Below are 21,317 nucleotides of genomic sequence, written 5' to 3'. Positions count from 1 at the left end.
GAATGAGACACTATCTGACTCACACTGACGCACACACTTGGCATCGAGGTTTTTGCATGTATGCTGGCACACACGGTTGGCCTCCCACTTATGATGATACACACACACATACACAATTGTAGGCATATGACCCCCCCGCCACCCCTCTTTATAAATCACAGTAGCCCACATTCACTGATGTACCTGCGACTCTGTCAGCGCTCGGTGTGGTGTAAGACTCCATATATAGGCATTCCTGCTCAAGTACTCTGACTGAAACAGCCTCCCATCTATTCTCAGCCTCTATTCAGAAGGATCAGAGAGGGGAGGGCTAGAGAGAGAGGGAAGACAAAGGAGTGAGTGGAGGCTAAAATTAGAGGTACAGTAAAGCGGGATATGGGACAAACTGTCACACAGTGGAAAAGGTGGACATATCCAAAAATGACAAAAATAAAAAACCCATTTGTTGCTTTCTGTAAATTATAATATATACAAGATTATATATATTAGCAAATACAGATGGATAGATATTCTTTTTTTCCCTTCCAGGTCTCATTATTTGTGCCACAGAGGAGAAAAAAATAAGACTTTAATGTACATATTGAAGCAAAGCCTTAAAATATACTCGCTCTCTGCAAGTGAACATTTTGTTCCACCAGTACCTGCTGCAGTGTTGCTGATGGAGGTGAGTGGAGAGGGTACTGCACAGCTGACTGCTGCTATCTCCTGGCAAAGACAAGCACTACAACAAGAGAAGCATATTGTGCAGTACACTATGCTGTGGATGAAGTCATGTGAGGAGACGCTAATGAGGAGAGAACAGTTTTATGTTTCACGTTAAATTACCCAAATCAAATTCCAGGTGCAATTTAGATGCAATCGACACTGTTCAAACTTGAATAAAGACACAGCTAATGTGAAACTGGATGATAAGGGCGGTCTCATCATCACAAGTTAAAGAGTATGGTTGGATACTAATATCTTTGTGATAGCCACAACATTAAAAACCTGTTATTAATATTGTGTTGTTTCCCCTTGGGCAAAGCGAAGTGTAGTATTTGGGCCTCAGATGTTGGCAGTAGTAGGGTGTTGTGGGTTTAAGGGTGGGGCCTCCACTCACTAGCCCTGTTTATCCTATGTTTGATTGGAGACTTATCTGGGAGTTAGGAAGCTGAATCCACATCTTGGGTTCATTGTTGAGCCATTTTTAAAAAAATTGCTGTGGCAGGTCAGAGGGAGGCCTCCAGAGAGGTTTGATGGGGATAGGTGGGTGATATGTGATAAAACATCAATGCCAGAACCCAATAACTCCCATTCAACACTGCAATATAAAGAGATGTTCAAATTTAGTGGTTTTAATTCTGTGGCTTATTAGTGTATGATCAATGAAGGTAAAGATCACATATAAAACAATCAAACAAGAAATGACTTGTCTTCCAGCTAATGATTGTAATTGCTGGTCATTTCTTCAAGTTACCATTATGTCTAATTCTACCTGGGAAAATACCAAAGAGTACTTTTAATTATGTTAAGAGTTTGCTTTTGATCACATAGAATAGTGCAGAGCAGGGATTAATTTAGGCCATCAAAAAACATGAAATAAATTAATGACACTGGAAAAAACATGCAACATGTACCCATGCAACCTGTAGCCTTAGTTTCCTTTTCTTAGCTACCTTCTGCTGCTGCTGTAGCCCATCAAGGTTCAAGGTGCTGTGGGTTACCTTGATTGTAACAAGTGGCTATTTAAGTTACTGTTGTCTTCAAATCAGCTCGATGACTTCTGGCATCAACAAGCAGTTCTCTGGGTGACAGAACTGGCACTCACTGGATAGCTCCTCTTTTTCGGACCATTCTCTGTAAACCCCGGAGATGGCTGTGTGAGAAAAATCGCAGGAGACCAGCAGTTTCTAAATTACTCAGACCAGCCCGTTTGGCACAACCATGCCACGTTCAAAGCCACTTAAATCACCTTTCTTAACCAGGTTTTTGACCATGTCTACATCCTTAAATGCACTGAGTTGCTGCCATGTGATTAGCTGATTAGATATTTATGTTAATAAGGATAAGATCAGGTGTACCTAATGAAGAGGGCATGAGTGTGTGTCTTTTCTGTCTGGGAGTTATGCTAGTTTGATAAAATAAAAATGAGGGTAAAGTAAAAATAATTCAGGGTTTTTAAACCATAAATTAGTGAAAAAAAAAATGGTGAACGCAAATTGGCAAAGGCCAAAGTCATGTCTTTAAATAGATTTTTATGTTCAATGAATAGTCCTAACATCATAATCAACAACTACAAATAAAACAAAATGAGTAAATATTCCTCACATTTTACGAGTTGAATGATTTCTACTAAAATTATATGACTGACGGATGCACCTAATTAGCTTTGTCAGCACTTGTAGACCAAACACATTTAAACAAAGTTAAGTAGTTAAAACTAATTAATTTGAACAACAGAAGTTTGAAGAACGATAAGATTCCTCTGAAAGTCAATAATTCTCTCACTGCTCGAGGTCCTTGTGATTTTTGCAATAATTAATGTGCCGAATCCTTCAGATCCCTGTTAGATGGCAAAAATATGTGAAATGTGCAGGAAACCATATGCACAACCTGTCAAGCACCCAAACTGCCTCCAGAAGTGTTAATAATAGATAATAACATCAAAGAGACTGAATATACAAATTCTTCCATGACAGAGCAATTACATTTTCATTAGCTGAGCTGGAAGGAAATTAATCACTCTGGGTCGTAAATATTTAGAAAATCTAAGTGGATGTTGTTGTCAAAATGTAGGCAATGTAAATGTTTAAAATTAAACCATTTGCTGTGAAGAGATTTCTTAATATTACAAGCGAAAGAAGAAGGAAAGGGTGTCATTTAACACGTCATGTTTATTACGTTCAGACATACGCACTTTTGCATTAATGTATAAAATATGAATATAAAGAGAAATGCAGCGATGTTCCAGGTCTTCATTTCTTCTTGCCCGCTGAAGCTTCGGCTGCAGTGGCTGCTGCAGCAGCAGCGGCGTCCGCTTTCAGCTTCTCCTCTCGCTGCTCCAGGAAGACTTTGTACTCATCAGCTGATAGACTGAAAAGGAGGAGGAGGAGAGAGAAGGAAGATTGGTGATGAGGACTGAGATACACCCTTATTTTTTAACTTGACAGGTGAAATCCTTCAGCTATCTGCAACATTAAGTCCAACCACTTTTTGTTTTCAGTCCCCTGAATCAAAGAGCACCAGCTTCTCTTGGGGCTCACCAAAATGCAGCAGTGTTCAACAACTGTCCAGGGAAAATTTCATTGTACAAAAAGGCAGAGATACCAATTTCTCCACTGACAGTACTCTCAATAAATCAAAACGCACTGCAGCCACAAGACAAGTTAAGTTCTAAGCAAGGGGGGAGAAATACAGCACTATTAACTGAAGTAGAAATGGAAGCAGCAGAAGCAGATGATAGTCCCTGAATACTAAACCAGATGAAAAAATACATGAAATGCTGTGCACGTCATAAATGATACAGATCTGAAAGGATGGGAGAAAATGCAAAGCAAACAGGTTTGTGGTGCTTCGTCTAAAAGCAATCCAAAGCAAAAGCAACACGTACAAACCCATAACATCCAATTTTGTTCTATATACCATTTCAGCAGTCAGTATAAACTACATGCCATGCCTCGGTATGCTCTGTTTGGAATCGCTATATGGAAAAATAAACACAGCTAACAGTTTTATTCTAACAGAAACCTCTGCAGCCTTGGAATCAAACTTTCATCCCACACAGGAAGCAAATTACTTCTCTCCAATGGTTTACTAGTTATTTTGTGTTGTCAGGGTTGTTTGTGAAGCTTTTTAATGACCATCCACATGTTTTTCTGTGGGCAGTTCCTCCTCCGCCTCTGCGAGCTACATTGTGGGTGAGCCCATTAAGAGCACATTTGAAAATCAAGGGTTTTTGGTATGCATACTAACTTTGAGCGTATTTTACTTTCATAGAGTAATCATAATACACACTCAGAACCTAATTTGCACCTTTAAAACCTGAAGTAAAAACAGGCCATTTTAACATGTTTCTCTTTATATAATAAACTACTAACACAACGTGCTCTCTTTATGTGGTGAGTCTGTAATTAGAATTTAAAAAGGAAACAAAATGTAATCAATTTGTTTTTTAAAAAGTCTCAAACATGCACCAAACAATCTCAGCTCAAGAAGTCAACTATCACACATAATTGTACATGTTTATTTACCCATATTTTTCACTAAAAACCACCTCTGTGCATTTTTGGACATCAGTTCATCATAATAAACTGCTACACACAGCCCACACCATATAGTTAGAGTAATAAACCTCACATTGTCTTTTAACATTCTTTATTTTCACGAGAATTTTGAATTATTTCAAAACAGCTTGGGTGGCTTCATTTTCAGTGGCGCCACGTGAGGACTCAGACGGTTAAACGACAGGCTGCCCAGTACTAAAAATAAGCTGACCACTTGTCATTGCAGGCTTTTATACCTTATAGTGCTGTGGAAAAATATTTCCCTAGTCCCTGGTTTTTTTGGGGGGGTTTTTCTTTTGCATATTTGTCACAGTTACATGATAGATAGAAAGATAACACGAGGAAGTACAATTGCAGTTTTTAAAATGATGATTTAATTTATTAAGGGGAAAAAAATAATTGCCCCCTAAACCTAAAAAAATGGTTGTGCCGCCCTCTGGCAGCAAGAACTGCAGTCAAGCATTTGTGAAAACTGGCAATGAGTCTTTCGCATCACTGTGAAGGAATTTTGGCCCACTCTTCTTTGCAGAATTGTATGAATTCAGCCACATTGGAGGGTTTTCAAGCATGAACGGACTGTTTAAGGTCATGCCAAAGCATCTCAATCGGATTTAAATCCAGACTTTGACCAGACCACTCCACAACCTGTTTTTTTTTTGTCTTTTTTTGGGAGACATTCAGAAGTGGACTTGCTGTGGTGTTTCAGATCATTGTCTGCATAATTCGAATGTGTTTGAGCTTCAGGGCACAAACTGATTCTCCATTCTCCTTCTGGATTTTCTCATTGGGGCTTCTGAATTTTCTGGTAGACAGCAGAATTCATATCAATTATGGCAAGCTGTCCAGGTCCTGAAACAGAAAAGCAGCCCCAGATCATTACACTACCACCACCATGTATGATATTCTTTTTATGAAATGCTATTAGTTTTATGCCAGATGTAATGGGACTCAAACCTTCTAAAAAAATTCATTTGTCTTGTTGGTCCACAGAATATTTCCCCCAAAGTCCTGGGAATCACCAAGCTTTTTTTTTTTTTTTTTTGCCAAATGTAAGATGAGCCTTTGTGTTCTTTTTGGTCAGCAGTGGTTTTCTCCTTGTAACTCTCCCATAGATGTCATTTTTGCCCAGTCTCTTTTTTCTTGTTGAATCATAAACACTGACCTTAACCAAGGCAAGTGAGGCCTGCAGTTCTTTAGATGCTGTTCTGGGTTCTTTTGTGACCTCCCGGATGAGCCATTGATGCGTCGGCCAGTCCTGGGAAAATTCACCACTGTTCCAAGTTTTCTCCATTTGTGGATAATGGCTCTCACTGTGGTTCACTGGAGTCTCAAAGACATAGAAATGGCTTTGAGACTCCAGTCTCAAAGCCATTTCTAAGAAACAAAGTCATTGATAGCTGTCAGTGACTTTGTTTCTAAGCTGTTTCTTTAGGTCGTGGCATGATGTGCTGCTTTTTGAGATCTTTTAGCCTGCTTGACTTTGTCAGACAGGTTCTATTTAAGTAATTTCTTGATTCATCAGGTCTGGCAGTAATCAGGCCTGGGTGTGGTGAAATTGAGATTTCCAAAGATTGTAGTTAATCAGAGTTAATTCATGATTTAACGAGGCAGACAATTCCTTTTTCACATTGGGCCAAGTAGGTTTGGACAGATAAATGAAATCATCGTTTAAAAACTGCATTTTGTATTTACTCAAGTTATCTTTGTTTACTAATAAAATTGATTTGATGACCTGAAACATTTAAGTGTGACAAGAATGGAAAAAATAAGAAATCAGAAAGGGGGCAAATACGTTTCACAGCACTGTTTCTTATTATCTTCATAATCCCAGCAGCCAAATCACATCAGTCACAAACACTCAAACTAAAGGATTGTGAATAAGCGCTGAATGCTGGGTGTGATGTGGTAGACTGGTTGTAGATAATGTATAACAGTGTTAAGTATTCAACTGATAAGGCACTCCCCTGGAACTGCATTTTATTAGCAGGCTGTTCCTGCACATTTCTTTTCTAATTTGTCTTAATGTAGCCTAATCGTGCACTGTGCAGCTGTATTAGCTCGATACTCATTATTAAAGGACTAGAGGCTTTCACAGGTCTGTGCAGTGACTCATGTTGATCTCAGGTGTTGAGTTTCAGTACGTCTAATATCAGAGTGAATCAAAGCACTCCAGAAGTACCCCTGTGGTGGCCGTTTGGAGGCACAGCAGCGTCTACAAACGACATGTCAGCTGCCTCTGTGTGTATGACAGAGTCGGTCGCTCCGTTCACTGGTCAGATTTACAGCATCCACAGGCTGTATACAAAGATATTCACCTTGACGCTACCCACTGGTGTGTGAATTCTGGTTTTAAAGCCTTGAGCTGAGCATCTTTATTTTTATGAATCCAGATGTCAAAAGTGAGGGATGGATCTGACTGAGAACCCGAGGAAACTGCACACTCATCCAGCAGCAACCTGTCAATCACCAGGTAAGCGAGCGCTAGAGCGTACCCTGCTTTATTGTCTATTTTTCCTCTACAAGGGACTTTAAATTTACATGCCGCATTAAATAAAAATTCAAAGTATTGATTAAAACCATAAATGCCTTGCAGAAATTTACTGAACTACTAAATCAAGTATGCATGTTCCTGTGAGCGCAGAGGTGTTTTTTATTTTTTGTTTTTTAATTATCTTGAAGAGACAATTTTAACAAACACAGAACCTCTCTCTGGATTAGTATGTTTGAGATGCCTGTTTGGCTGCATCTTATCACAAATGTTGGGATGTAAACACATGTGAAGATTAATTGGTGTTAATGTAACAGGATAGAATCTTGGATGTCACGTATTCTGTGTGTTAGAAGGCAAACAGGTAGCCTGGATGGAACCTTTCATTCTTTAGGCTTTGAAAACAGACAGCAAAATCTCCTAAGCAGATAAGATTATGCTCAGAGTCTGCATTAGTTACTGCTGCTAGTGTTATGATGTGGAGTTTGAACCATGGAGGTTTCCATTAGTGACCCCTGTCCACATCTACTGCAAATACTGAGCGCTGCTTCAGCTGTTTGATTCTCATGAGTATGATGAGCGATGAACGACCGAGTGGACTGATGAATATCTATTGTGATAACGGAGCTGATGCTGAGGCCATTTTGCTACAGTTTGAGAATGTGGAGATGAGAATGAACATCAATTGGAAGGAAAACAATTTCACATGATTTTCTCATTGGGGCTTTGATTATGTTACTGTAGCAGCTTGGTTGGGTTTGGTTTTGCTATTTGATACTGTCTTACAAGACAGTATGGTGTTGCTGAAATCCTGCTTGCCTGCACATTTCTCTATTTCACTACATCCTAGGTATGTTATGATGTTATGTTTATCTGGCTGTTGGATTGTTGGGCTGGCTGTTAGGCTACACGGAGTTTTATAACATTATGTTTTATAATGTGCATGCTATAAATAAAGTCTGAGCAGCAGAGTTGTTTTCTCATGGACTGCTATATAATCTAAATTATTTTTGCAAACTGAGGAATCATCCCCTTCTAGCCATTAGAAAGAAAGAAGGTTTATCTTCAAATTAGATGCTATGTTAAGGAAAAGTTTCCTAATTATGAAACTGTTCCAGCTAAACACCTTTTTTTTTTTTTTAATGAGTGTTTGCTGCACCAAAGACTAATGATTTTTGGATGGTGTGTGTCAGTGAACTTCCACCTCATGTCCAGACTGCACTGCATCTGGGAATGGTGGTTGCCAATAAACTGATTCTTTTAACTCAGAAGTCTACCTTTTCACCTACCTTTGCACAGTGGAGATGTTATTTGTTATGCATCCACCCACCCACCCATCCGTCCATACTGCCTGAGAAACGGCTACCACATCCAAGGAAGACAGGAGGCATGCAAATTACCCACTCCTGACTCAGGGAAGGGAGTCATGAAAAATAACAATACAGGACTCTTTTGAGGCCCTGTAATTGGAATGAGTATACTTTATTTGATATACAAATGGAAAAATTACCTGTGTGTAAACCAAATATTCAGGGTAGATTTAATATGGGTGCTGTTTCTGTTTCTGGCTATATTACCTCTCACAAGCAATGAGCTTAACTTAGTTCTTGGCCCAACAGGGTATGGAATCCTGTTTCACACTGAACAATATCTATCACTCCTATATTGTGTAATATCCAGTATTCATTCACTAGTGCAATATTCATTCACCAAGTGCAATATTCATCATCTTCATTTTTATATGTATACACGCATTTACTTTCTTACAATGTACAGATGCACCAATGTAGGTATGTATGTATATATTTTTATACATTCTATTTTTTGTATATTTTACACATTGTTTATTTTCTGTATATCTCTTGATCATATTGATTATACTAGATTATAATAGTTTTATAATATTTTTATTTTCATTTTAGAGAGTTTGATTTTCTGTTACATGGCACTGAACAGGAGTGGCCCTCCAATCTCATTGTACATCCTGTATAATGACAATAAAGGCATTCTATATATTTTGGCTGTTTTCTTGCCCCATATGTTTTCATAATGTCAATAGTGTCAGGATAGTGGCATCTTTTTAATTCTCTCTGTATGTATTACGGTCTGACAGACTCTTGTTTGTTCTCTGTTTTTATTATATTGTGGTTTTATTTATATATAAATATAAAAGAAAGAATGTAGGCATTTCTGCATCGCTTCATATTCCAGGCCTAGAGGTTTTATATATAGGTTAATATGGAAGGACATCAGTTTGATCCTGACCCAAAAACCTAAATTAAGTGCTGGTGAAAGAGGGCTGATCTTTACAATTCATTTCTACGCTATCCTGTGCTTACTTTGCCACGCATCAGCGGCCGTGCACCGGCTCCTACCAGGAGGAAGCATGGAGCAATCTAACAGCAAAAAGTCAGCAGTTTGGAGGCACTTCACCCCACTATGCCAACAGCTTTTCTTTGTATGTTTGCAGACATTTTTGACTTGACAGCAAACTGTGGTCAAGTGAGTTCCCAGAACAGAAAAGACTTAAATTCCCCTGCCTGCTTTTCGCTACCTGTTACCCTCACTCTTGTTCAGTGTAAAACTTGTTGGGAATATTTCATTGCGCTAATGTATGATACCTCTGGAGTAAGACAGCCAAAACCAAGGTATCAGTACCATATTGGAACTGAAGCAGTTGCTTCCCTACAGCTCAATAAAATGAGATTTAGAAGTTCCCTCAAGTACAAAACCAGGACTTACTCGCTGACAACCTTAATGCCCAGGGAGCGGGCTGAGCCGATGATCCTTTTCACCACCGTCTCAAGGGATGCGTTCCGCGTTTTGAAGCATTCATCTTGAGCTTTCACCTGGGCGATTTCATACACTGCTCTGACGGACACCATCCCCGCCGTCTCGTGGCCTTCACACACACACACACAAAAAAAGAGGGCAAAGTATGACTAAAATAATGAAAAATTCAATACATGTATCAAGAAAAGTTTGGAATGAAGCAGGACAAAGCGAGGGGGAATCTGTGTGTGCAGGTGAGTGTGTTGGTGTAGCAGGAGTCGGCTGAAGGTAGGTTGAAGTATAAAAGGTGAAAATCCATAATTCTCTTTCCCTAACACACCATGTTTGCCACTTCCCACCTCTGCCGCAGTTTTCCCCACATGTCATGAATTTAACATCAATCACAGCAAAGCTCAAATCTGAGTCCATGAAGAGACGTGTGTCCGTAACCGGATGTGCTCAGCAGGTGAAAACTTCAGTGAGAGCAGATACATGACTGAGGCAACACTTCACCTGTCTTCCCAGCTCCTTTTGCAATGCCTGCTGCTTGTTTGAGGAAGTAAGACACTGTAGGCTGGCCGATCTTCAGGTCATATGTTCTGTCAGGCTGAGAGTGAAGAAGAGAGAATAACTGTAATTAAACCCATGAAACCCTTCAAAGTGTAAATACATGAAAATTTAAGAATGTATAACTATTACTGTAACCAGTATTTTAACATACTGAGGTCATGACCCAGCTGTAAGCAATGCTTTGATTTATTTCAATTAAAGTTTATTTATATGGTGCCAAACCGCAACAAGATAAAGACACTACAATAAAAAAAAACCCAAATATAAGATGTCGCCCTATGAGCAACAACTTGGCAACGGTGGGAAGGAAAAACTGCCTTTCAACAGGAAGAAACCTCTGGCAGAACCAGGCACAGGGAGGGGCAGCCATCTGCTGTGACCAGTTGGGGGTGAGGGGAGAGAGACAGGACAGGACACACTGTGAAAGAGAGCCAGAGATAGACCTTGGCGTATTGTAGTGTAACTAAGGGGGGGTGGGGGGGGGGTGGTTCAGGGTCACCTGATTCAGCCCTAACTGTAAGCTTGATCAAAAAGGAAAGTTTTGAGCCTAATCTCAAAAATAGAGAGGGTGTCTCTCTCTTGCACCAGAAGAGGAGCCTGAAAGCTGAAGGCTCTGCATCCCATTCTAATTTTAAATACCCCAGGAACCACAAGTAAGCCAACAGTCTGAGAGTGAAGTGCTCTGTTGGGGTGATACGGTACTATGAGGTCTTTAAGATAAGATGGGGCCAGATTATTCAATTGTATGTGAGAAGAAGAATTTTAAATTCAATTCTGGATTTAACAGGGAGCCAATGAAGAGAAGCCAAGATGGGAGAAATATGCTCTCTCCTTCTAGTCCTTGTCAGTACTCTGGCTGCAGCATTTTGGATCTGCTGAAGGCTTTTCAGGGAGTTTTTAGGACAGCCTGATAGTACTGAATTGCAATAGTCCAGCCTGGAAAAAATAAATGCATGAATTAGTTTCTCTGAAACTCTGAGATGAGATGTTGATGATTCCTCACAGTGTTACTGGAGGCCAAGGTAATGCCATCCAAAGTATGTATCTGGTTAGACACCATGTTTCTAAGATTTGTAGGGCTGAGTACAATAACTTGAGTTTTATCTGAATTTAGAAGCAGGAAATTAGAAGTCATCCAGGCCTTAATGTCTTTAAGACATTCCTGCAGTTTAACTAATTGGTGTGTGTAAACTGGCTTCATGGATCGATAAAGCTGGGTATCATCTGGATAGCAATTCAAATGTATGCTATACCTTCTAATAATATTGCCTAAGAGAAGCATATATAATGTAAATAGAACTGGTCCAAGCACAGAACCCTGTAGAACTCCACAATTAACCTAAGTGTGTGAAGACTCTCCATTTACATGAACAAATTCAAGCACTTCTGCTTTGAGGCTTTTCAGTATCGTATGCGGTGAGGATGCAACACTGTTTAACACAGTCAAAGCGCATTTGACAGTAATTACCAGAAATGCTAAATATTATTATCAGAAAATTTAAAGCAAGTGTGTTTGCATCCCTCCAGAAAAAAATTAAAAAACACTACAGCTGGAAGCAGCCATCAGAAGATAGGTACCCTGTGGTCATAGAGGGATGGACATGGACATAGACACATAGACTGTGCTGTTTGGTATTAGTGGGCCCAAAGCATGCCAAAAAAAATATCGCCCCAAACCAGATGCCTGAACCACTGTTTTAAGGCACGATGAATCCATGCTTTCATGGTTTTTTTTAACACCAGACTTTGATGCTACCATCTTAATACCGAAGCCGAAATCAAGACTCATCAGGAAAGGAAACATGTTTTCAATCTTCTATTGTCCAATTTTGGTGAACCCATGTGAACTGCAACTTGTTTTCCGTTCTTAGCTGACAAAAGTGCCACGCTGTGAGGTCTGCACATCTGCTTCAAGGTACGACTACTTGAATGGTTATTTGAGTTGCTGTTGCCTTCCTATCAACTTGAAGCAGTCTGGCAGTATGTGTAGGCAGCCTGCCATCATCATTGTGAAGAGCAGAACAACTTAAGAAACTGGTTAAAAGATTTGTTTCATGCATTGCACTGAATTATATTATGCATAATAATGGGAAGTGTTTTGAAATGGCCTCCTGGGTTTTTTTTTCCAAGCATCACCATCTAATTATTCTTATTATTTTATTTATTTATTTTTTTAACCAGAAAATGACTCTGTGAACCGAATGTGTGCTAATACATCAGGAGCACAAATTAAATCTAATTGCAGCAGCTGAGCTAACATTCACAGCAGCTTGTTGAGTCTACAAACTCTTTCTGCCTCATTCTAAAATGAGATTTTGGGTGAGATCTCAGAAATAACTTTACCTTCCAGCATCTGCTTTAAAGTCTACTCTGAAGCAGTCGCCACACATCATGAGACCAACTCTGGTGGAGAATTACAACATTCATCTAATTGGTTTGAATGAACAAACAGATTAACCTTCTAAACTCAGATAATTGAAAATGGCGGATAATCTTCAAACACGGTCTTGAGTCATTTAGATTCCCTGTACTGCTGAGTTTGCTGAAAGTCTTAACACAGCAATATAAAAACATAGCTTGGTTCTACTTTTCACAAGATTAGTACATTTCTGGGAATTCAACTTAAGGCAAATTAAATTGCAAAAAGTTAAAAAGCTATTATCATCACATGAGTAAAGCAAAGATAATCGCATATTAACTGGTCTTCCTCAGGGTCTGGAAGCAGTGTGCTTCATGTTTTTTGGGGGGAATTAACTCAGTATTAATCCTACCCAGTGGATTGGGAGAATTTGATTTTTTTTTCCATTGCGTGAAGCTTTATTTCATAAGTTTATATTCAAGGTTATAATGTCAATTACTATATCAAAAAATACGTTAGTTTATTAGTTTGTCTTTTTCTGTTATTGGCTATAAGCATAGATTGCATTGAGAAGATGGGTGCAGCCTCAGGCCAAGCAGGAGGCGGAGGCTCTGGTTACAAAAAGAAGTCCGGATGTCTAAAAATCTAAGATGGTGGTTTTTCTGAGTGCAGTGCCCATGAAGTGTCTGCAGCCATAATCACCTCTAAATATTAAGGAAAAGGTGCTTTAATCCTTCCATTATTATCTGCTTTAGGACTGGATACAATGGATAATCGTTTATGAAAAGAAAGGGAATAATTACCATCCCACAATTCAGAGGAAAATGTATGAAAAGAAAATCAGCGTAACTGACTACTGATGCAGATAATGTGATCTTAATTAGTCATGCATTTTCCAATTCATGCCATAACCTGCTGGCATGTTTTGAACCTTTATCCCTCAGTCACATTAGAGTTAAAATAGGATGACAACCTCCCTGCAACAAGGAAGAAAATACATTTAATTAATTAATTAATTTTTTTGCATTCAGTGACTGATTGCAAGTAGTTGCAGAGACCAGCTGGCCACCCAGAGGTTGAGCATGCAGTACTCTTGACCTCAGGGTGACCAGGTTTGATCAAAAAGTGATTACACAGGTCACCTGGTGGGAGGACACCTGTCTTTAAAAACATGTGGTCTGACACAGACTGACTGGAATCACTCTCAGACAGATTGGTAAAGATTTGCAAATAAGTGTCTGCGCCAGTGTGCACAACTCTTCTGCAATGTGTTTCTTTGCAGTAGGAGAATTGACTCAAATGGTTGCTAACTGCTTGTATTCTGGTTATATCCCTGTATAAAAGCAAGATTGCTGGGCACCTATGTCATTTTGCAGTGAAACTGTAGTCCTGCAGCAACTGCGGCACAACTTGGAGTTTCTGAGATTGGACTCTGAATATAAACAGTTAATGTGAATTTCTTCCTAATGGGAATTTTTGCCTATGTAGACAGCAACATATATGCCATTTTTGACAATTTATTACAGTAAATCGCCATATTATCACAAACAGATGTCATATATTTGCCAATTTGACCCCATCCCATCACAAACTGATAGCAGATTGACAGCAGGCTGACTCTTTTTGCTGTTTTATCGGCATCTCGATGCAACAAAGTTCAAAGAGACCGTAAGCTGGTGACAATAATTTTGGTCATGCTGCGATCTCCAACCACTGTTTTCCCTGGTGTGACTGTAGCAGCAGTGACATGCTGTGTTAAATTCAGGTGAACTATGGAGTTCATGCTGCTGTAATAAAATCTCTTCCTTATGAAGTGGTTGCCTTCTGTGAAGAATGCAAATTTATATTAGAATAATGTTCTAGAAATAAAGGTTTCCTATAAATCAGTTTGCATTAGTTATGTCTTCAGTTAAAGCACTGCTCTTCTACCAGTCTTTCAGATTATCATTAATTAATTTGACTTCAGTCCCAGAGAGCCTTAATAAAAGCAGGAGTAACACTGGATCACCGGGAAGAGAAGATATGAGGAGACACACTTACCCATTCATATGAATGAGTGCGTATGCCCAAACTTTTGACTGGCACTGCATATAACTATATACACATATACATGTATATAACAACCTTGGTAATAAAGTTTTACATTTCACCAGTCTGTTCTCATTTATATGACCTGCACGAATCGAGACGGTAAGAACAGATTGTGTGAAGTATCTGAGATGAGTTTTTAATGATGATGATTAATGGACTGGTATTCAGATAGATTAGATTTCTACTCTTCCACCACATGTGTAAACATGATACATGTTCATACTATGCCTACACATACAGTACCTCACCCAAGGACATTTGATATGTGGACTGGAGGGAAATCAACTCGCTGACCTTCTGATTAGTAGACGAGCTGACTCATGCCAACAACATCTGCTGTCACATCATTAAGCAGTTGGGATTCTCTTAACTTTCTCCCTCACACCTTTTTAACTTCATGACGTTTTCCATCAATGACAAGGAAAAGTGATTAGGAGATGACAGAGGAGGGAATTATATAGACTATTCAACTGCAGCCTTAATGAAAATGACGACCCTACTCACTTGCTTTATGACCTCAGCAAAAAGTTTCCTGACGTGTTTATGGTCTCCATGTCTAGTTTCAAGTCGTTTTTTAGTGCAGTATGATGTATGTTTGTAATTTATGATCCCTACCTTAATCACAAGGCAGCCATGATTTAGGGCAGGTTTACCTTGGAATTGACAAGTTGCTCCCATATGAGGGTGCAGTCCCTCAGTTGTTTATGTACACATCCAGCAGATACAAAGCACATTTATTGATTTGGAGACATGTTTCAGGGCACTTGAGTAGTTGGAGCCTTTTTTTTAGCTCTAGTTTAGCTCCACTAGCTCCTCGGGGGAGTAGCTGACTTTCCAGCTACTAAATGCTCCACTATGTTCGGGAGATACTTGATAATACTGACAGTCTGCTGCCATTCAGTGGATTTTTCTGAGCTGTTTCACTGAACAGCCGCCTACTGTGGCATGAAATAACACCGATGAGACTGAATCAGAGCAGAAAAGGCCACTGACCAAAACAAAGAACAGGGGAAGTGCAGTCAGGTAATATTTCTGTGTTTATCTATCATTATCCACAGCCTCTTTCATATCCCTTGTGTTATTTCATCTTTTTTTTTTTTTTTTTTTTTTACATTAACCAGACTCACTTAACTTTGAAGTAACCCAAACCATTTGCATGAGGTGTTTTCATTTTTCTGTCTACTACGTGCGTGTTTAGCAGAGTGCTGCTGCACATCTGCTCCCCAGCCCCATGTGCTCACCCTCTCCGTTCACCCCTCAGGACCAAAACAAAAATAATTTCTTCAGCCTCACTGAGTCATTCTAACCCTGCCCCCCCCCCCCCCCCCCCCCCCCCCCCCCCAATTCAGACTCATTCCCTAGTTGGAGGCTTGTATTAGCTAAAATATGGCAGCCAATGCAATCATTAAACCATCTTGGGAGAGTATGTTACATCATCTATTTTCTGTCACAAAAATGTAAACAAACATGAGATAATATAGTGCAGGCTGAGCTAAGAAGACACGACAGAGCAGGTGATTTGTCATCGGAGACATGTTATCTTGCACGAGTTGACCTTTCAAGAGAGGGAACAGAATTTATCTTGGTTCTAAGAGTTCAATTAACTGTTGTTTCTAGAAAGTAAACACCTGCATGAAGATTCTTCTGATGAGCAAAATGAGAAAGTGAAAAATGCAAAGAGACAACAAAGAGAGAATGAGCGCAAAGGAGTAAAAGGGAGTTCAGCATTTTGGAAAATATGCCTATAGATGCACATTAGATGAAAGTTGAATATAATGTGAGCCTTTAAAAATCATTAGCTGACAGGATATATGCTGTCGCCTTGATCTAGAAACAAATTTAAATTGCAGTGGTTACTGATCCAGCCTCAGACTGTATATAAAAGACGGTAGCAGACACTGTAACATCATCCAGTTGTTTGTAAAGTCCCACTCTGAAGCCGTTTGAAAAGGGGTGAGTACCTTTTATATGTGAACCAATACTAGTACCCATTCCTGGAATTTGGTATTGCTTCTTTTTTTCTGTACTTTACTCATCTTGAAATAATAAATTCAAAATTTTCTCTTACAAAAGAAGTCCATATTTCTCAGTTGAAACATTGTGCTATTATTTATAAAAATTTACATGTGTTTGAAGTGTTTCCTCAGATTAGATGTGTCGCCATGGCCAGCGCTGCATTTTGCACTACAAATGTTGCAGAGAGCATCGTCTGCATTGAGTTTGAAAAATGTCACTGCACCTGAGACTGCTTTTTCCACCACTCGTCACAGAAGTGACATCACACGGTCTCGCTCTGTGTCTTCTTCTAACTCAGATGTGCTCTGGTACCAAAATTTGGCACTGTAAATCAGTAATCGATATTATTGGATTATTGGACATAATTTGGTCAGTACCTTAAACACAACCCTACTTTTGAATGTTTCTATCTTGATTTTTTGAAAGGAAACATCTGACTGAGGGACAATGCTGTCAATCACAAGGCAGCCCCGCCCAAAAGCATTCGCTGCTTTACTATCTATTTCTACTTTAAATGTGACCATGATTCGCAAAATGACCATTATGCTGTATGTTCAATGTTTTCAACTACTACCTGAAACAATAAACCTGATGAAAAAGGTCATAAATTAAGTAAAAAGGGTCATTTTCAAATAGACTTCTATACAATCTGACTTCTATTTGCAAAAAAGTCACCCCCTGCCGGTCATTAGAAAGAATGCAGGTTTGGCTTACCAAAATTAACAAATACTTGGTGTCATCTTTTGTTGCGATGTGCTGCATAGCCCTTACAAAACTACTGTTTAACTCATGCTAACAGCTTAACTTTAGTGTGAAGTGTGTTTGGCGCTCTGGTGGCCCCAGATTTAAATATCTCCCCAGCTATAAGGAGGATTATTTCCACACATTCACACCCCACTGAGGATGAACTGTAATAACTTGAGCGATCTCCTGACTTTTCCTCAGGTCAAGACTTTAATTTGTGCAGTACTTGGCTTCAAACACCTGAAAAATTAATGGCATTCTCATCATCCTCACTTGTAATTCAGCATGTAAGAGTTAAGCTTAAAGAGCTGCTGTGACTAAGAGCTGGTAGCATGGCTTTTTGAGGCTTTTTGTCTTTCTTTATGTCTGAAGAAATATGATGGAAGCATCGCTTTTTTCAAACTTCAGACAGGGCCAGGATGGCTGTTGCCCCCTGCCTCCAGCCCTTTTACTGAGCTAATTGCCTCCCAGCTTTCACACACAGACATGACAGCAGTATCGATCTTCTCATCTGACTCTCTGCAAGAAAAGTGAAAAAGTGGAATGTCTGAAAAAAGTCAATTTGTTCCTTTAAAGTAAGATGAAAGGCACTGTGAGATGTGCTTAAAGCTACTGACAAGGCTGAGGTGAAAGCCCGCTGAGAAACATCCTCTCACAGGCTGAAACATGTTGCATGCACACGCATTAAACATTACACGCAGAATTCACACAGTGCAGCTTGAACTGTAATGCAAAAAAAAACCCAGCAGATGGCACTGCACTGACAGACAGAAGCAGGCCCCAAGATGTGATGGCAGAGCTATTGCTGGATATTGCATGTCAAAATAAATTCACGCCTTTGAAAGGATTAGGCTTTCCCTGCTTGCAAACCTCATTACGCAACACATTTAGAGAGCAGAGAGGACACAACACACAAATTGGGGGGTGGGGGGTGGTAGTATGAAAAGTCAAATATGTTGTGTGAAATAAATATTACAAACATGACACCTCTTTTTGGAGTAATTCACATCTCTTGCATGCACTTAATGCTTCTTGACTTCAGGTTCCTCTGGGTATTGCTTCATTAATGAATGCAAATGGAATGGCTTACTTCACCGGTAGAGTATGAATAATGGAAGTGCTGTGATAATGTTATGCAGCTAGTGGAATTAGCCACAATCGTGGTAGGGAGGGGCGCTAAGTGCTATGTGTAATGGGTCAGAGATGGGTTGGAGAGACCCACAGCGAGCTGCACAGACGCACCTTCACGTGGATCTTGATCGGGAGAGGGATGCCCTCCTTCAGCTCCTTGGTTTTCTCATTGAAGTCCTTGCAGAACTGCCCGATGGGGATTCCTTTCTGGAAAATGGAGGGGGAAAAGGGTGAACAGAAGGAAATAAACATGGAAAAATGGCAGAGGACTGCTTTAAAATGTATGAGCTTGTAAAAAAATTGAGCTCAGCATCACTTGTGTCACACAGTGCTGCTAGAATACAGATGCCTGTGCTGTCAGTCACTCAATCAATCAGAAACCTTCAAAGGTCTGACTACATTCACACGTGAGCAGCTCAGAGAGCAGCCGTGTGACACCATACACAATATATATGTATATATGATGTGTGGGGTGATATTTTGGTGGAGACATTTTTTACAATTCACACTGAGATGCATTTGTGTGTACGCATGTGTGCTCACAGCCCCTTTGTTGTTTCAGACAGTGTTTGTGTGTGCGTGTTTGTCACCCCAGCTATGACTGAATGCATGTTGGTGCCCAGAGCCAGAGAAACCCAGTGATGAATGAGCTCCCATTTTCTAGCTCCTGCGAGGCCAACCAAAGCGAAAGCAAAATGGATGGGTGACATTAAGTCAACACCCGGCCAACGCTGCTCCTTTGCAGCGTTCCTTTTTGCAGATGAATTCAGTGGCAAGGACTAATAAAGAATCTAATTATTACTGCTGAAATTCAAACTGACCTTCACCCGCCATCCTCCCCAAAGGCAACACACTGATTGAAATGTTCGTTTTAGAAATGAGAGAAGGAAAAAGGGCTTTTTTATACACAGTTTAATGGACTCATGAGCTTCTGCTGCTCCATGACAGAGCACACTGAGCAGCTCTAATAGTGGATCTGATGAAAAGTCAGTCATCCCGAGACATTCTCCAACGACAGGTTGGGGAAGACATTTATTTGAAGTTAACGGAGCAGAAAGTTCTCTGAACATCATCTCCACTAACGGCTTCAAAAGCACCTGGTGAATGCTAATCAGTCGCTCGATCTACACAACCACATCACTTCATTAGTGTCTAAAACGCTACGCATTACTCACTGGCATTTCTTTTGCATCTGCTAACACAATAACAACAAACTGATTGAAATTTCAACACATCACACAAGTTGCAGCAGGTTGTTGTTTGAGCTGATGGGTTCTATCTGAATTACAATATCCTAACTAATGAAAAGAAACACAGCTTTGTCTCTGGAGCCCTGACTAGGCTCTACCTTCCCTCCCATTGTATTTATTAATAGTAATCCCATGTCAACCTCACTACCTTCTATCCTTGCCCTTCCCTCCCTCCGCCTCCCATAAAAACAACATAGCAAGGGTAAACAAGAACTAAAGAAAAGTCTAATTAAATATAGATTAATATAAAGGCTGTGATGTTGGGTAGAAGTCAAAGCAAACCCTCGGGCTCTGCCTCACACATTCAGCTCCTGTTCCTTCCCTTCTGTAAACTCATGTCAGATAATGATCTCTCCTACCGACTCCGACGGCCCTTTCATGCCACACAAAGCCATGAAATGGGCTCCCTGACCAGCAAGAGATAATGCCTGATGCTTATAAAATGGGCTTAAGCATAGAGAGTGAGAAATTATGCAGAAAGAGAAGGGACTGTGCTAAAGATAGACAGAGGCAAAGACTACACGTAACCTTTTCTGACCAGACAGTCTGTTGCTGCTAAAAGGAGTTCGAACAAACAGGAGAAAAAAAAAAATCTAAAAGGTGGAAAACAAGGCAAAGACAAGCCTGACAACACAACACGATCCACTTGGGACAGCAGGCAGTCTGCCTTGAGCTCCATACACATTTTAGTATGCACCAGAGACAGGTAATCATATTTTAATTAAGCTCTTCCACAGAAGTCCAGGTACCTCAGCCTCCGAAGATGAAGTTTTATTTTGCCCTCAGGCTACTTAATAGTGTAACTGCAGTAATAACCACGATTGAATCATGTTGATAATTGCAATCCCAGTCTTTCATTGTGGCATAGGGCTGGCGTGCCATGAAAGCAAGGTTCAAGGTTGGCTCCTCCAACTCCCCATGACATTTATCAGTGAGGGGGAGCTGGAACAGTAACATTCATGCCCTGGCCAAATCACTAACCCCTCTCACTGGATCTGAGCATCTAATCATCCTCGAATCCAAGCTGCTGGATAAATCCTCGCTCTTCCACCATGACTGATTAGAGCTCTCCAGTATAAAATGGCCGCAGCCCTTCATCCAAGGCGGGGCCTTCCGTAGCTGCTGTGGATGAGGACATTGAGCCCCGCATCTTCAAAGCCTTCTGAGATCTTGAGCACCGGGATTAGACGCTAATCTACGAAGATATTTCTTTCTGTTAAACTCAGCAGCGACAGTGGTGAGTAATTGCTATATGATGCATTCTAGATCAGCACAGCCGAGCCTTATTAATCATAATTATGGGAGCAATTAGGCATTTGCAATTAAAATCTGAGAACTGTCCATTTGATTTGACCCTTCCACCATATTCTTTGTGGTCTTTCTTGACACTCCCTCCGTGTTAATGTGATTGGCCTTTCAGCTTCACTAACTCTTTTTAACAAGATGTAGCACTGGTGTGGCAGCATAGTGTGTGTGTGTGTGTGTAGGAGAGACAAGAAGCGATGGGAATGGGAAAGAGAAAGAGAGACAGCTGAGGTGTATTAAAGTTGTCAGAATGTAGCCAGCTATCGTGGTCAATATTTGAGCACTGAGAGGGGGTTTGTTTGGCTGAAGCGAACAATAGGACAGAAGTA

At 40.1% G+C, this 21,317-nt stretch overlaps 1 protein-coding gene across 2 annotated transcripts in view; it reads right to left on the bottom strand.

The window, feature by feature from the left end:
* Positions 1–2,853: 2,853 nt before the first annotated feature.
* mrpl11 (mitochondrial ribosomal protein L11) overlaps positions 2,854–21,317 on the bottom strand; it is a 54,263-nt gene continuing 35,799 nt past the window's right edge. For both annotated transcript variants that reach the window (XM_030738604.1, XM_030738605.1), the window contains 4 exons: positions 18,545–18,640; positions 10,036–10,129; positions 9,493–9,652; positions 2,854–3,072 (listed from right to left, as the gene is read on the bottom strand). In XM_030738604.1, the coding sequence (XP_030594464.1) occupies positions 2,955–3,072; positions 9,493–9,652; positions 10,036–10,129; positions 18,545–18,640 (468 nt within the window). In that variant the 3' untranslated portion in view covers positions 2,854–2,954. The remainder of the gene's footprint in view (positions 3,073–9,492; positions 9,653–10,035; positions 10,130–18,544; positions 18,641–21,317) is intronic.

This window comes from Archocentrus centrarchus, chromosome 10 (assembly GCF_007364275.1).
Source record: "Archocentrus centrarchus isolate MPI-CPG fArcCen1 chromosome 10, fArcCen1, whole genome shotgun sequence".
In the NCBI taxonomy this organism is placed as follows: Eukaryota; Metazoa; Chordata; class Actinopteri; order Cichliformes; family Cichlidae; genus Archocentrus; species Archocentrus centrarchus.
This window is presented reverse-complemented; position numbering and strand designations above follow the sequence as displayed.